The sequence below is a fragment of the Oncorhynchus mykiss genome, chromosome 7 (genome assembly GCF_057628025.1).
Source record: "Oncorhynchus mykiss isolate SJ-2025 chromosome 7, ASM5762802v1, whole genome shotgun sequence".
NCBI lineage: Eukaryota > Metazoa > Chordata > Actinopteri > Salmoniformes > Salmonidae > Oncorhynchus > Oncorhynchus mykiss.
The window spans coordinates 51,106,060-51,122,500 of NC_143028.1; the positions used below are offsets into that span (position 1 = coordinate 51,106,060).

The window sequence follows — 16,441 nt, forward strand, 5'->3', positions numbered from 1 at the left end:
AGTCTGGTAAAGCACATGTCTGTGTTCATCACTACAGCTCAGATATCACTCAAGTCCACCCCCTTCCCCTGTTCACCTCCCTGCCCAGCCTCTCCCCTCTCACTCATGTTGTTTTCAGGTCAATGGAAAATGTTTTCAGATCAATGGTGTGAAGTGAATTCAGAACATGAGGTATACAATATTTACTGAAAAGTTTTTGGCTTTTGAGGCACTAAGACAGGAGGCATAGCAGACAGCTTCTCTCCCAGGGAAACATTTTGATTTGCCGCTGTGGCTGCCTGCCATTCTGCAGCATTCAAAGAGAAATGGAGAGAGAAAGAAAAGTTTGGTAACTTTAGGGGAGTTGGCACTTTTTTGTATGAACAGAGAGAGAGAGGGGTGAGAGGGAGGGGGAGAGACAGAGAGAGAGAGGGGTGAGAGAGAGAGGGAGGGGAGAGACAGAGAGAGAGAGAGAGAGGGAGGGGGAGAGACAGAGAGAGAGCATAAAACAGAGAGAAAGAGGGGTGAGAGAGGGAGGGGGAGAGACAGAGAGAGAGAGAGCGTAAAACAGAGAGAAAGAGGGTGAGAGAGAGAGGGAGGGGGAGAGAGAGAGAGAGAGCGTAAAACAGAGAGAAAGAGGGGTGAGAGAGAGAGGGAGGGGGAGAGACAGAGAGAGAGCATAAAACAGAGAGAGAGAGGGTTGAGAGAGAGAGGGAGGGGGAGATACAGAGAGAGAGGGGGGTGAGAGAGAGAGGGAGGGGGAGAGACAGAGAGAGAGCGTAAAACAGAGAGAAAGAGGGGTGAGAGAGAGAGGGAGGGGGAGAGACAGAGAGAGAGTGTAAAACAGAGAGAAAGAGGGGTGAGAGAGAGAGGGAGGGGGAGAGCATAAACCAGAGAGAAAGAAGGGTGAGGGAGGGGGAGAGAGAGAGAGAGAGAGAGCGTAAAACAGAGAGAAAGAGGGGTGTGAGAGAGAGGGAGGGGGAGAGACACAGAGAGAGAGAGAGAGAGGGGGGGGGGGAGAGAGAGAGAGAGATAAGCGCGAGAAGTGGGAGGGAGAGAGACAGAGAGAGAAGAGCGAGAGGGGGGAGAAAAGGAGAGAGAGAGAAGAACAAGAGGAGTGAGAGAGTGATAGAGAAGAGCAAGAGGGAGGAGGGAGAGAAGGAGAGAGAGAGATTGAAAATTGAAATTGATAAGAGCGAGAGGGGGGAAAGAAGGAGAGAGAGAGGGGAAGGCTGTGTTGTTGCCAGCTCTTTTCACTGCAGTCAGAATGCTGTCACACAGACTGTCCCTGCATCTGTTTGACATTCTTAAAGTATAGAAGCAGGCTTTTATGCAGTGTCTTGCTCAGCACTTATATATTATGACAATGTGACTTTTAAGCATATCATCTTTGGCACATAATTGTCATGCATCCGTAAGGCCTCCCTTACCATGAGCTGTGTGTTTAAATCATCTCTATATTCACACCTGTCAGTGTATCAGATAAAGGAGCTTGTATTGTTCTTAACACCTAGCTGAAGCAGTCTTCCCCCAGACACACACTCATTCTAACACCTCACTTTAGATAAAGCTTTCTTAATCCCTCTTCAAGTGTGTACTTCAGGTCCCATTTACCCAGCTGTCTGAACCAGGCATATTTATCTGTCTCTGTCTAGCTTCTGTCCATACAGTGTCTCGCTCTCTGACTGTCCTCTCCTCTCTGCCTGTCAATAGGATCGCCTGGTATTTTCAGACTCCGTCTCACAGGAGTGACGGTAGCTTTTCTGTGGTGCTGTTGTTACAGTGCAGTATGCTTCAGTTAATGCCTATTGTGTCACTCTCAAGTGTGCTGCTGTTATTGGCATTTTAGTCTAATTTGTTTGAGTCATGATGCTCATGCTGAATGTTCATTCATCATTTCACTGAGCCTGACTGTCTTGGCCGTGAAGAATCATCACAAGCTGTGTGTTCACTGAGGACTGTTGTTATTCAGTCTTTCATACAGTGAAGAAACACTTGAAGCAGAGTTCTGCATTCACTTTATACAGACATTCCTACTGTCAGTTCTTCTCACATGGTTCTTCTCACATGGTTCTTCTCTTCTCTAATTCTACTCCCAGAGCTGTAGAGTCAGTAGTTGTGGTCTGTGATATGAGTATTATCGTGTCAGTAATCATTGTGTCTGAGGAGCTGAGGAGTGCTGCAGTTAGCTTCCCCTGTGAGGGAGGCCCATGGAGCTGGCACACCATGCTGTGTGTGTGTGTGTGTGTGTGTGTGTGTGTGTGTGTGTGTGTGTGTGTGTGTGTGTGTGTGTGTGTGTGTGTGTGTGTGTGTGTGTGTGTGTGTGTGTGTGTGTGTGTTTTTATGCTATCTCAGACACTTCCAACTTGCCTAATGATGTGTTGTCATGGCGACATATGTGTGCAGGCAGCTCCAGTTGACGATTAGTCACAGCCAATCAAAAACCAAAGCCAGGGCAAGGTTCTTTGTGTGTGTGAAGGGCTGGCACAGTTACTGTATAACCGTGTAACCGACGGTTACGAATGAAGACCGTCATGAAAATAAAATCATAACCGTTTTTGGAAGGAACAAGTGACTGAAGATGGGGCAGCCTGCCATTCGTGTGGTTGAGTCCGTTACTGCGGTAACATGGACTCTTAACAATGGGATGAAACTTTGTTGTTCCTTGCTGAAACAAACAAGGTGTTGTAGCAAAGGAGTCTTCAGTTGCCTTGGCAACACCCCCAACAATTCAGCAGCACACATAGAAATACAATGAATAGAACAGGCTTGGAACCTCTAACCCTGGCAATTTCTACAGCAGCACATGCAGTCAGGAGTGGAGAGAGGAGTAAATGTGCTTTTGGCTGGCAAATTACCGTCATACAAAATTCCATGACCGTCACAGCCGTTCTCCATCACAGAGGACTTCTATGGCATGTTACAAAATATCTGGGGGAGTGTTGGTTGGGGCCGCTAAGTCATCCTTGTGCTTTCTTTCCGCGGCCCCAGAAAAACGACAATCCATGTTTCTTAAAAAATAGGCCTATGTTTTTACTGTTTGTTCTATAATATGTTCTCAAAGAGCCTTGTAGACAAGGAGTCATACCACGCCTGTCGTTCAGAAGTACTAAACATATTGCATACCTGGATGCTTGATTAAAGGCAATCTGTTTCTTATACATGATGTGTCTGATTGATCATTGTCAACCTCTTCCTCTCACTCCCTCTTCCTCTCGCTCCCTCCTCCTCTCTCTCTCCCCCCTCTCCCTCTCACTCCCTCTTCCTCTCCCATCTCGCTCTCTCTCTCTTTTTCTCTCTCTGCAGTGGTAGACTTTCTCAGCCCTGATATCTGACTCTCCTTAAGGAAGCAGTCGTTCAGGGCTCCCCATCGTTTTCTCTCCTCCTGTCATCCTTCCTCCATCCCTTTATTCTCTGCTCATTTCACCATAAGGGCTCTATTTTAACAAATCTAATGTAATAGTATCTAAGTGCTGGTGGTAGTGCTATAGGTCCAGGGGTGTGTCAGAAATATTATGAGTGCAATAGCTGGCGGTAGTGTGAAAGGCCTGGGTTTTGATGAATTAACAAGTTGTAGGTGTGATGAGGGTTTGGTCACTCACTGGCCAAACCCTGGCTTAATACTGCATGCATTTGTCTCAACCTCTGTAGTTAATTTATGGTCTTTGCGTTGTCATCAATTCGACTGCGGGAATGGATTATTCTCATCCTAGTCCATTGTGGATTGATACTACAGTTTATTAAATGACATAGGCTACAGTAACGAGTGACTGCAACAGTACAACAACAAAAATAAATCCACTGTTTGTTCAATATGTTTGGAGTGTTGACAGTCAACATTGTGGTAATTGGCTTCAACGAGTATAGGCCTTTATGCATCGCACTTCTCAACAACAACAAAAAATACTAGGTGCCCTCCTGTAAATTGTATGTGAGAGGCACTTAAGCAAGATAAGCAAGATATAGCCCAGGCCTACTGTTGATATGGCATTATAGAAATTAACATTTTGAATAGCCTACAGTATGTTTGGAGGAGCGCGTCTTTGGTAACCAGAGAAGTTGGCTCTTTGGAGACGGGGATGGATATACAGGGCCTTCGGAAAGTATTCAGACCCCTTAACTTTTCCCACATTTTGTTACCTTACAGCATTATTCTAAAATGTATTAAATCATTTTTCCCTCGTCAATCTACACACAATACCCCATAATGACAAAGCAAAAACTGTCTTTTAGACATTTTTGCTAATTTATTACAAATATAAAACTGAAATATCAGTACTTTGTTGAAGCAACTTTGGCAGCGATTACACCCCGGTCTTCTTGGGTATGACGCTACAAGAAAATAGTAAAAATAAAGAAAAACCCTTGTGTCCAAACTTTTGACTGATACTGTATAGTATATATGTGTGAATCACACACTTGGAGGTCAGGATGACAGCAGTGGATAGGCGATACGGATATCACTTATTATTGATATCTACACAGCACATTGATGTGAATCACACTCATTTAGCTGATTGTGATTGTGGTTGTTGTGGATGGCTGTTCACAAATCTAAATGTCTATTTTAACCATGTAATGGTGTAATTCAAGAAGTTTAAGCTGCTTATCATTGTTTGTAGTTGCTACATCCATTTTTTTTTTTTTAAATTTTACAAATTTTTACTCCTTTTTCTCCCCAATTTCATATTATCCAATTGTTGTAGTAGCTACTATCTTGTCTCATCGCTACAACTCCCGTACGGGCTCGGGAGAGACGAAGGTTGAAAGTCATGCGTCCTCCGATACACAAGCCGCTGCTTCTTTAACACAGCGCACATCCAACCCAGAAGCCAGCCGCACCAATGCGCCGGAGGAAACACCGTGCACCTGGCCACAGATAGCGTACACTGCGCCCAGCCCGCCACAGGAGTCGCTGGTGCGCGATGAGACAAGGACACCAACCCTACCCTCCCTAACCCGGGCGACGCTAGGCCAATTGTGCGTCGCCCCACGGACCTCCCGGTCGCGGCCAGTTACGACAGAGCCTGGGCGCGAACCCAGGGACTCTGATGGCACAGCTGGCGCTGCAGTACAGCGCCCTTAACCACTGCGCCACCCGGGAGGCCCACTACATCCATTTTTTGACTTGTAAATTATATATACATATATACACAATCTGTATACATATATGTGTATATATGTATGTATATATATATATATATATATATGTATATCATTTATACGTCCAAAAATGGATGTAGCAAATACAAACAATGATAAGCAGCTTAAACTTCTTGAATTGCACCATTATATGGTTCAAATTTTAGATTTAGATTTGGATTTGATTGACATTTAGATTTGTGAACAGCCATCCACAACAACCACAATCTGTAAGGCTCAAACAGCCAAATGAGAGAGCAGCAGTGTGATTCACATCAATGTGCTGTGTAGATATCAATAATAAGTGATATCCGTATCGCCTTAGACTACACCACTGCTGTCATCCTGACCTCCAAGTGTTTATTCAAGTTGGATAATCTTTGGATGCCGACAGCAGTCGCACCATTGGAAGACATAGCTTAGACTGTAGCCTACAAAAGACTATTCCTGCTCTTTCCCTGCAATCCATCGAACACATTTGGTGTGTCATCATAGTGGTCTCTGACTTGTGGTCAGACACGCTCAGGTGGAACAAACTTAAACTTGCTCCTTTTTTCAATGCTGATTTGAATGTCATTGAGAAAACAGTGTCAAAGATTTGTTTTCCGCAACATTCTTTCTGAATTTAAAAGTAATCCTCCAAGTATTCATCTAGTTTTTCAAAAGTATCTGTAATCTGATTACAATATTTTAGCTGGTAACGTAACGGATTACAGTGACCATATTTTTGTAATCCCTTACATTTAATGTTACTTCCCAACCCTGATCATTATAGTCTAGAAATTGCACATATAGGCTGTGACTTACTCAGAATGACTTGTTAGAAAAAATTACTTATTCGAGCCTTTGAATTTATTTTTAGAATACATTTTTAGAAACAGGACTTTGGCCAGTCTTTGTCTTCAGGCTAATGTGATGGTGTCTGGAGAGCAGGTCAGCAGTGGAGAATATCCTCTCTACACTTGCAGAGCCACTGGGGATGCTAAACACCCTTTTGGCCACTCTTTGCCAGGCTGGGCAGAGACTACAAGTTGTTTATATATATATATATATATATATATATATATATATACTGTGAGCGGACCAAGTAATTGGGCGTCACTCTAAAGCGGGAAGGTGGAATAAACGAGTCAGGAGTAAGTTTTCTTGATTGAACACAGTTCTCTATTGAGGGCATTTGGTCAACACAAACACTCCAACATAATCAATGAAAATCTTCCAAGGAAAAACATACATCTTCTTCTCCAGATGAAACAAGAACATAATAGGATTATCTTTAAACTACAACAAAAAGTCACAGGATTGTCACCGTCTTAGTGGTTCTTCATGGATAGCTCCTCTCTCTCGGTGGCCATCTTCCAGAGATAGTTTTCCCCCTCCCCCGCTGCTGGTTCCATTCTCTCTCTTATAGGGGAAGGAGAGTATGTCATTAGTACCGTCAGCTGTGCTTAATTGCCTCTGGTTACCTTGTCTCCCATGCCTTGTTGGGCTACTATCCATGAGCCCAGCCTGCCCTCTGGTGGTCCTTCCACATACCTCCCCCCCCCCCCAGGACCGAACCGGAAGGTCGGGCGCCAGACGCACCGTCTTGGTCGCGTCGGGACAGCGCGTCTGCATTCCCGTTCCTCGATCCCGCCCTGTGGATGACATGGAAAGAGAACGGTTGTAAAGACAAAAACCATCTGGCTATTCTGTTATTGTTTCTCTTACCAGCCATCCACGTGAGGGGCGCATGGTCAGTAACTAATGCAAACCTCCGACCCAGTAGGTAGTACCGGAGATAATCGAGGGTCCACTTGATGGCTAAGGCCTCTTTCTCTACGGTCGCATACCTCTGTTCCCGATCGCTGAGCTTCCTACTAATGAAGAGAATCGGCTTCTCTGCTTCACCTTTACCCTGAGCTAGTACGGCCCCGAGCCCTGTATCCGAGGCGTCGACCTGCACAATGAACTCTTGTGAGAAGTCCGGAGCCTGTAGAATGGGATCAGAACACAGGCCATCTTTTAGCAATTGAAAGGCCTCTTCCGTCTCGTCTTTCCACTCTACCTGGTTTGGCAGGTTTTTCCTGGTGAGGTTTGTGAGGGGGTTGGCAATGGTTGCATATCCCGGGATAAAACAGCGATAATATCCTGTTATCCCTAAGAAGGCCCGAACGTCTCGCTTGGTCCGGGGTCAAGGCCAGTCACGAATTGCCCTGGTCTTCTCTGCCTGTGGGCGTATTTTCCCATTCCCCACGGTGTACCCCAGGTATTCCGCTTCGGACAGGCCCAGGCAGCATTTATTTGGATTGGCTGTCAACCCTGTGGCTTCCAAACTCACGAGCACCGCCCGTAATCGCAGGAGGTGACTATCCCAGTCCTCGCTGTGGATGACCACATTGTCTATGTACGCCGCTGCATACTCTTGATGGGGCCGTAGAATGGCATCCATGAGGCGTTGGAAAGTTGCAGCGGCACCATGCAGTCCGAAGGGCATCCTCACATACTGGAAAAGCCCCTCTGGGGTTGCGAAGGCAGTCTTTGGGCGATCCTCCGGAGCCACCGGCACTTGCCAATATCCCTTCGTCAAATCCAGGGTAGTGATGAACTTGGCCTTTCCTAAGCGCTCCAAGAGTTCATCCACGCGGGGCATGGGATACGCATCGAATGTAGAGATGGCATTCACACCCCTAAAGTCGTTGCAGAGTCTCATACTACCATCGGATTTGGGGACCAGGACTATGGGACTGGACCACTCACTCGTCGATGGCTCGATCACGCCCATCCTCAACATCTCCCTCACCTCTTTTTTAGCGATGACTCGGCGAGCCTCAGGAATCCTGTAAGGGCGGATATGCACCTTCTTGCCGGGTTCAGTGTGGATATGGTGGAACAGGACATCTGTTTGTCCTGGGAATGGAGAGAATATTCGACTGAAGTTCATAATCAGCTTGTCTAGCTGTCTTGACTGCTCCGGTAGTAGAGTTTGGCCACGGCGCACCTGTGGTAGAGCCTCCTCTTTTCCTTTGCCCTCCAGGGCCATCAAAGCCACCTCCTCCTCTCGTCCATGGTACGTCTTCAACAGGTTTATGTGATAGAGTTGGACCTTCTTCCTCCTGTCAGGTTGCTTGATGAGGTAATTGACCGGTGAGACCCTTCTCATTACCTCGTAGGGCCCCCTCCACTGCGCCAGCAAGCGATGTTCGGCCGTGGGCACAAGCACCATCACTTTCTCTCCCACGGTGAACTCACGGGGGGTCGCAGACTTATCATAGGCCCGGCCTTGGGTCCTCTGGTGGTCCTTCCACAATACAGTGGGGAGAACAAGTATTTGATACACTGTCGATTTTGCAGGTTTTCCTACTTACAAAGCATGTATAGGTCTGTAATTTGTATCATGGGTACACTTCAAGTGCGGAATCTAAAACAAAAATCCAGAAAATCACATTGTGTGATTTTTAAGTAATTAATTTGCATTTTATTGCATGACATAAGTATTTGATACATCAGAAAAGCAGAACTTAATATTTGGTACAGAAACGTTTGTTTGCAATTACAGAGATCATACGTTTCCTGTAGTTCTTGACCAGGTATGCACATACTGCAGCAGGGATTTTGGCCCACTCCTCCATACAGACCTTCTCCAGGTCCTTCAGGTTTCAGGGCTGTCGCTGGCCAATATGGACTTTCAGCTCCCTCCAAAGATGTTCTATTGGGTTCAGGTCTGGAGACTGGCTAGGCCACTCCAGGACCTTGAGATGCTTCTTACGGAGCCACTCCTTAGTTGCCCTGGCTGTGTGTTTCGGGTCGTTGACATGCTGGAAGACCCAGCCACGACCCATCTTCAGGGAAGGAGGTTGTTGGCCAAGATCTCGCGATACATGGCCCCATCCATCCTCCCCTCAATACGGTGCACTCGCCCTGTCCCCTTTGCAGAAAAGCATCCCCAAAGAATGATGTTTCCACCTCCATGCTTCACTGTTGGGATGTATTCTTGGGGTTGTACTCATCCTTCTTCTTCCTCCAAACACGGTGAGTGGAGTTTAGACCAAAAAGCTATATTTTTGTCTTATCAGACCACATGACCTTCTCCCATTCCTCCTCTGGATCATCCAGATGGTCATTGGCAAATTTCAGACGGGCCTGGATATGCACTGGCTTGAGCAGGGGGACCTTGCGTGCGCTGCAGGATTTTAATCCATGACGGCGTAGTGTGTTACTAATGGTTTTCTTTGAGACTGTGGTCCCAGCTCTCTTCAGGTCATTGACCAGGTCCTGCCGTGTAGTTCTGGGCTGATCCCTCACCTTCCTCATGATCATTGATGCCCCACGAGGTGAGATCTTGCATGGAGCCCCAGACCGAGGGTGATTGACCGTCATCTTGAACTTCTTCCATTTTCTAATAATTGCGCCAACAGTTGTTGCCTTCTCACCAAGCTGCTTGCCTATTGTCCTGTCGCCCATCCCGGCCTTGTACAGGTCTACAATTTTAGCCCTGATGTCCTTACACAGCTGTCTGGTCTTGGCCAATGTGGAGAGGTTGGAGTCTGTTTGATTGAGTGTGTGGACAGGTGTCTTTTATACAGGTAACAAGTTCAAACAGGTGCAGTTAATACAGGTAATGAGTGGAGAACAGGAGGGCTTCTTAAAGAAAAATGTCTGTGAGAGCCGGAATTCTTACTGGTTGGTAGGTGATCAAATACTTATGTCATGCAATACAATGCAAATTATTTACTTAAAAATCATACAATGTGATTTTCTGCATTTTCGTTTTAGATTCCGTCTCTCACAGTTGAAGTGTACCTATGTTTAAAATTACAGACCTCTACATGCTTTGTAAGTAGGAAAACCTGCAAAATCGGCAGTGTATCAAATACTTGTTCTCCCCACTGTGTGTATATATATACAGTGCCTTGCGAAAGTATTCGGCCCTCTTGAACTTTGCGACCTTTTGCCACATTTCAGGCTTCAAACATAAAGATATAAAACTGTATTTTTTTGTGAAGAATCAACAACAAGTGGGACACAATCATGAAGTGGAACGACATTTATTGGATATTTCAAACTTTTTTAACAAATCAAAAACTGAAAAATTGGGCGTGCAAAATTATTCAGCCCCCTTAAGTTAATACTTTGTAGCGCCACCTTTTGCTGTGATTACAGCTGTAAGTCGCTTGGGGTATGTCTCTATCAGTTTTGCACATCGAGAGACTGACATTTTTTCCCATTCCTCCTTGCAAAACAGCTCGAGCTCAGTGAGGTTGGATGGAGAGCATTTGTGAACAGCAGTTTTCAGTTCTTTCCACAGATTCTCGATTGGATTCAGGTCTGGACTTTGACTTGGCCATTCTAACACCTGGATATGTTTATTTTTGAACCATTCCATTGTAGATTTTGCTTTATGTTTTGGATCATTGTCTTGTTGGAAGACAAATCTCCGTCCCAGTCTCAGGTCTTTTGCAGACTCCATCAGGTTTTCTTCCAGAATGGTCCTGTATTTGGCTCCATCCATCTTCCCATCAATTTTAACCATCTTCCCTGTCCCTGCTGAAGAAAAGCAGGCCCAAACCATGATGCTGCCACCACCATGTTTGACAGTGGGGATGGTGTGTTCAGCTGTGTTGCTTTTACGCCAAACATAACGTTTTGCATTGTTGCCAAAAAGTTACATTTTGGTTTCATCTGACCAGAGCACCTTCTTCCACATGTTTGGTGTGTCTCCCAGGTGGCTTGTGGCAAACGTTAAACGACACTTTTTATGGATATCTTTAAGAAATGGCTTTCTTCTTGCCACTCTTCAATAAAGGCCAGATTTGTGCAATATACGACTGATTGTTGTCCTATGGACAGAGTCTCCCACCTCAGCTGTAGATCTCTGCAGTTCATCCAGAGTGATCATGGGCCTCTTGGCTCCATGTCTGATCAGTCTTCTCCTTGTATGAGCTGAAAGTTTAGATGGACGGCCAGGTCTTGGTAGATTTGCAGTGATCTGATACTCCTTCCATTTTAATATTATCGCTTGCACAGTGCTCCTTGGGATGTTTAAAGCTTGGGAAATATTTTTTGTATCCAAATCCGGCTTTAAACTTCTTCACAACAGTATCTCGGACCTGCCTGGTGTGTTCCTTGTTCTTCATGATGCTCTCTGCGCTTTTAACGGACCTCTGAGACTATCACAGTGCAGGTGCATTTATACGGAGACTTGATTACACACAGGTGGATTGTATTTATCATCATTAGTCATTTATGTCAACATTGGATCATTCAGAGATCCTCACTGAACTTCTGGAGAGAGTTTGCTGCCTTGAAAGTAAAGGGGCTGAATAATTTTGCACGCCCAATTTTTCAGTTTTTGATTTGTTAAAAAAGTTTGAAATATCCAATAAATGTCATTCCACTTCATGAATGTGTCCCACTTTTTGTTGATTCATCACAAAAAAATACAGTTTTATATCTTTATGTTTGAAGCCTGAAATGTGGCAAAAGGTCGCAAAGTTCAATGGGGCCGAATACTTTCGCAAGGCACTGTGTATATATATATATATACTCTGTAGGTAGGCCTAAAGGTAGGCCTAAATTATCCTATTTACACTGTAGTATATTTTGACAATAGAATAAAAGTTTCTGACTCATCAATGCCACATAGGCCGTTTTCAAAGGGATTAGTTGCTTTTTAGGGTCAGTCGCTCTTTAAATATCCTGACCAGCGAAAACTGAAATTGGCACTTTGGCGCATGTCTTAAAGAATACACCTCAGAGATGGTGATATAGTGTGAACCCTTCCACCTCAGAGATGGTGATATAGTGTGAACCCTTCCACCTCAGAGATGGTGATATAGTGTGAACCCTTCCACCTCAGAGATGGTGATATAGTGTGAACCCTTCCACCTCAGAGATTGTGATATAGTGTGAACCCTTCCACCTCAGAGATTGTGATATAGTGTGAACCCTTCCACCTAAGATGGTGATATAGTGTGAACCCTTCCACCTCAGAGATTGTGATATAGTGTGAGCCCTTCCACCTCAGAGATTGTGATATAGTGTGAACCCTTCCACCTCAGAGATTGTGATATAGTGTGAACCCTTCCACCTCAGAGATTGTGATATAGTGTGAACCCTTCCACCTCAGAGATTGTGATATAGTGTGAACCCTTCCACCTCAGAGATAGTGATATAGTGTGAACCCTTCCACCTCAGAGATTGTGATATAGTGTGAACCCTTCCACCTCAGAGATTGTGATATAGTGTGAGCCCTTCCACCTCAGAGATTGTGATATAGTGTGAACCCTTCCACCTCAGAGATTGTGATATAGTGTGAACCCTTCCACCTCAGAGATTGTGATATAGTGTGAACCCTTCCACCTCAGAGATGGTGTTATAGTGTGAGCCCTTCCACCTCAGAGATGGTGATATAGTGTGAACCCTTCCACCTCAGAGATGGTGATATAGTGTGAACCCTTCCACCTCAGAGATGGTGATATAGTGTGAGCCCTTCCACCTCAGAGATGGTGATATAGTGTGAACCCTTCCACCTCAGAGATTGTGATATAGTGTGAACCCTTCCACCTCAGAGATTGTGATATAGTGTGAACCCTTCCACCTCAGCGCAAGCGAGCTCATAGAAGGCAGATAAATGACCAATCCTTATGCTAGGGTTTGAAAATAGAAGAGCGCTGGCATTAACAGGTCGAAATTGCAAACAAGCGTGCATTTGACAGTTGTGCAGGCTTAACACCAGCCGAAAATAGAGCCCTAAGTATCACTCAGCCATAGATAGAGAGAGAGTGTGTGCTTTTGTGTGTCCTTGTTTGAGAAAAAGTGCTGATTGTGGAGCAGTCTTTAAAAAGAGAACAATGTGTAAGTCCCTCCAGAGGCTGGGCTTTATTGTGATTGACAGTTCCAGCACACTTTCCTCTAATGTGATTGGTCCAGGAAGTGTAGCGTTAATTATCTTTCCACCAATCCCAGGAGGACTGAGACACTAAACACATGCACAGACAAACACAGGGGTTTACAAGTCAATTACACCACGACAAGATTAGCCAATTCTCCTATCCTATCTATAATAGTGACTGGAGGCACACACACACCATGGTGTGTTCGGAGGTTGTAAAGGGGGTTGTGTCACTTGCGTGTCTCAGGGTTTGGCTTCATTTAAATGCCTAAGTGTAGGACGTAGGCTAAAACGGTAAAACCTAACACTCACATTTACACACACTTCTAATACAAGTATTTATTCTATTTATGCAGTACGCACATACCCATACTTACTGAAGGTCATTCTCTCTGAGCTGTAAAGACAGTAACTGGATGTGTTTGACTGACTGTTCTAAAATGACTCATCTGGCTCTGAAATATAGTGAATGTGTACTTGTGTGTTGATATTGTGTGTGTGTGTGTGTGTGTGTGTGTGTGTGTGTGTGTGTGTGTGTGTGTGTTTTGTTGTCTGTTCGATGTGGAATCTAGAATTGATTTCCTTAGAGAGTTTGAGTCTGTCAGACTGTAGTACAACATCCTACATACACACACAGAGAACGAGAAACACACACACCAACATACACTTTTCAGTCCAGCATATTGCTTTCATCCCTTAATCCCAAACTGCTTAAGGAAGCCAAGGAGAGAAATCCCTTTACAATGTCTGAGCTCAGCATTGCTTGGCAACGGCTCACAGTCTAACTCAGAAATACCAACACATCTCACACATCGGATTGTGGTTTGTGGCAGACAAAATGGCCTGTTCCGGACTTCCAGAAGATTTTCCAGCTTCAATATGTAGCCTTTGAGTGTGTATTAGAGAGATGGAGACACAGAGAGAGATAGCAGCAGTATTTGTCCTCTGTGCTCCAGTTCACTCAGGGGTAACCATGGTCCATGGAACCACAACAAGCACTAAAGCCGTCTGGATCTTTTATTAACTAGTCTGGAGGGCACCATGACATCATTCAACACACTCAGAATTACAGCTCAAATACAAAGCCATGATTTTGGTTGATTATTCTGTGTGAAGGATGATAGATAAAGAGAGGAGGGTTGGGGGGAGAATGAACAACACTCATCTCTGATCAAGGATGCGTGTTTTCAATCCCCTTTTGTTTATTCTCAAGCGTTTATGAATCCATGCTTCTCCCAATTGGTTTTTCCTGACGTGCACGAGAAGCTGATAGGAACAGAGGGGGGAGAGGAGAGAGCAGCTAAAAGGATGAGGTAGAGGGGGGGGGGGGTGTTGAGGCTTTTGCTCTGATTGAAATAGACAGTGAGAGACCGTGAGATGGAACATCTGTTGGTAGGTTTCCACTGGCCTCCAGTGAAAAACAATGGTAAAATGAATGCACTGACCCTTTTTACCCTTTCCTCTTCCTTCTTCTTTTCCTCCCTCTCTCCCTCCTCTTTTCTTCTCTGCTACCAGTCAGGGTGATCTGAAAACCATACTCTGTGTGTGTTTGTGGGGTGTTTGTGTGTTTGTGTTCATGTGAAATCCAAACTCAGTGACTCAGGACAGAACAGAATAGTCATTATAGAGACGGGAGCACAGACACTTGTCTTTGTCACATTTTGTGTGTGTGTGTCTTTGTGTGTGTGTGTGTGTGTGTGTGTGTGTGTGTGTGTGTGTGTGTGTGTGGCCTAGCCCACGTAGGCTGAGAGGAGCAGCTGTTTTGATTAGTTTTAGTACTGAGGGCTTCTCCAAACTCATAACACCACGCAAGACTGCAGTCTCACTGCTACAGGGCCCACCCAGTCTAGAGACCCACCACACTGCATGTTTCTCTCTCCGTATATGTGTGTGTGTGTGTCCATGGGTCTATCGATGTGTGTGTGTGCGTGTCTTTATCAATGTGTGTGTGTCTGCGTGTCAGAGTATTAAAAGCTGCAGGGTATTGGAGTTGGATCAGAGCCAGAGACTCAGGGATCTGCCAACATAGTGCCAAGAGACATGCAGTAATACACACACACACACACACCCCTTCTCTCTCAGCCCTATCCCCTAAGTAACAAGCATCAACATTAGAGAACAGAGAGGTGGGTTTTAACAGACTACTGTATGTGTCACTGCTCCTGTATTATGTCATGTAATGACATCCTGTCCCCCTGTATGTATAGTAAGCATTCATCTGTTCAACTCACAACTGGGACACTTTGTCAGGTGCTGACTGACACTGTGCTGTTTAGAGGAGAGGTTCCTGGGGATTGGACATAAATACCCCAAGTAAAGTGGTGATAGAATACACAGTATCTCCCTGGCATGGTGCAGGTGAATGGTGTTTGGCCTGTGGTGCAGGTGAAAATGGCAGGGCCCTTGGTGCAGGTTAAATGGTGGGGCCCGTGGTGCAGGTGAAATGGTTGAGCCCATGGTGCAGGTGAAATGGTGGGGCCCGTGGTGCAGGTGAAATGGTGGTGCAGGTGAAATGGTCTGGGATAAACATGTGATGTGAATGTGGAAGGTTCTACAAGCACTGTCTGTGAACTACTGATGCTCTGCAAATTCTTTAGAAAATGTGAACTCATCAATCTTATCTTCTGTTTTTTCCCAGGAGTTTGCCACTCTGACCAAGGAGCTGAACGTGTGTCGGGAACAGCTGCTGGAGAAAGAAGAGGAGATATCTGAACTGAAAGCTGAGAGGAACAACACCAGGGTAAGAGTGAGTGTGTGCGTTACTGAGTGTATAATATGTGTATAACATGTGTGATGTCTCTGCTCTAGCTTCTCTTGGAACATCTGGAGTGTCTGGTGTCTCGTCACGAGCGCAGTCTGAGGATGACCGTGGTGAAGAGACAAGCTCCTCCTCCCTCTGGGGTCTCCAGCGAGGTGGAGGTCCTCAAGGCCCTCAAGTCCCTGTTCGAACACCACAAAGCCCTGGATGAGAAGGTATATATGTACCTTTATCTCACTGAAAACCGGGCTTTTATTCCAACCCAAACTAACACTGGTTGTGTCTTACAGGTGCGTGAGAGGCTTCGGGTGGCTCTTGAGAGAGTGACTACACTAGAGGGACAGTTATCAGCCACAACTCAGGAGGTGTGTGTGTGTTTGTGTGTGTGTGTCCTCACCTGCCATCTGCTGATGCTCTCAGTCTGCTAGCTTTTCTGAACGACCAACACGCAACCAAGGGACTGTCTTTTCTGTTCTCTCTCTCTCTCTCTCTCTCTCTCTCTCTCTCTCTCTCTGTTCTCCCTCGACCGCTCTCTTTCTCTCTTAAGCACACACACAGATCCAAGGCACACTCTCTTTCTGTTAAAATGTCTCTTACTTGTTCATTCAATAATTTGTTCCCTCTATCTTTCTCTCTCTCCCTTTCTCCTGTCCTCATCTGTTCAACAAGAATCCATTACAAAGGCAAAT

General features: G+C 45.3%; 1 protein-coding gene across 19 annotated transcripts in view; it reads left to right on the forward strand.

The window, feature by feature from the left end:
• Positions 1 to 16,441, forward strand: part of ppfia4 (PTPRF interacting protein alpha 4) — a 126,720-nt gene that overhangs the window by 68,408 nt on the left and 41,871 nt on the right. For all 19 annotated transcript variants that reach the window (XM_036983575.2, XM_036983578.2, XM_036983582.2 and 16 more), the window contains exons 2-4: positions 15,633 to 15,734; positions 15,803 to 15,967; positions 16,043 to 16,117. In XM_036983575.2, coding sequence (XP_036839470.1) covers positions 15,633 to 15,734; positions 15,803 to 15,967; positions 16,043 to 16,117 — 342 coding nt within the window. The remainder of the gene's footprint in view (positions 1 to 15,632; positions 15,735 to 15,802; positions 15,968 to 16,042; positions 16,118 to 16,441) is intronic.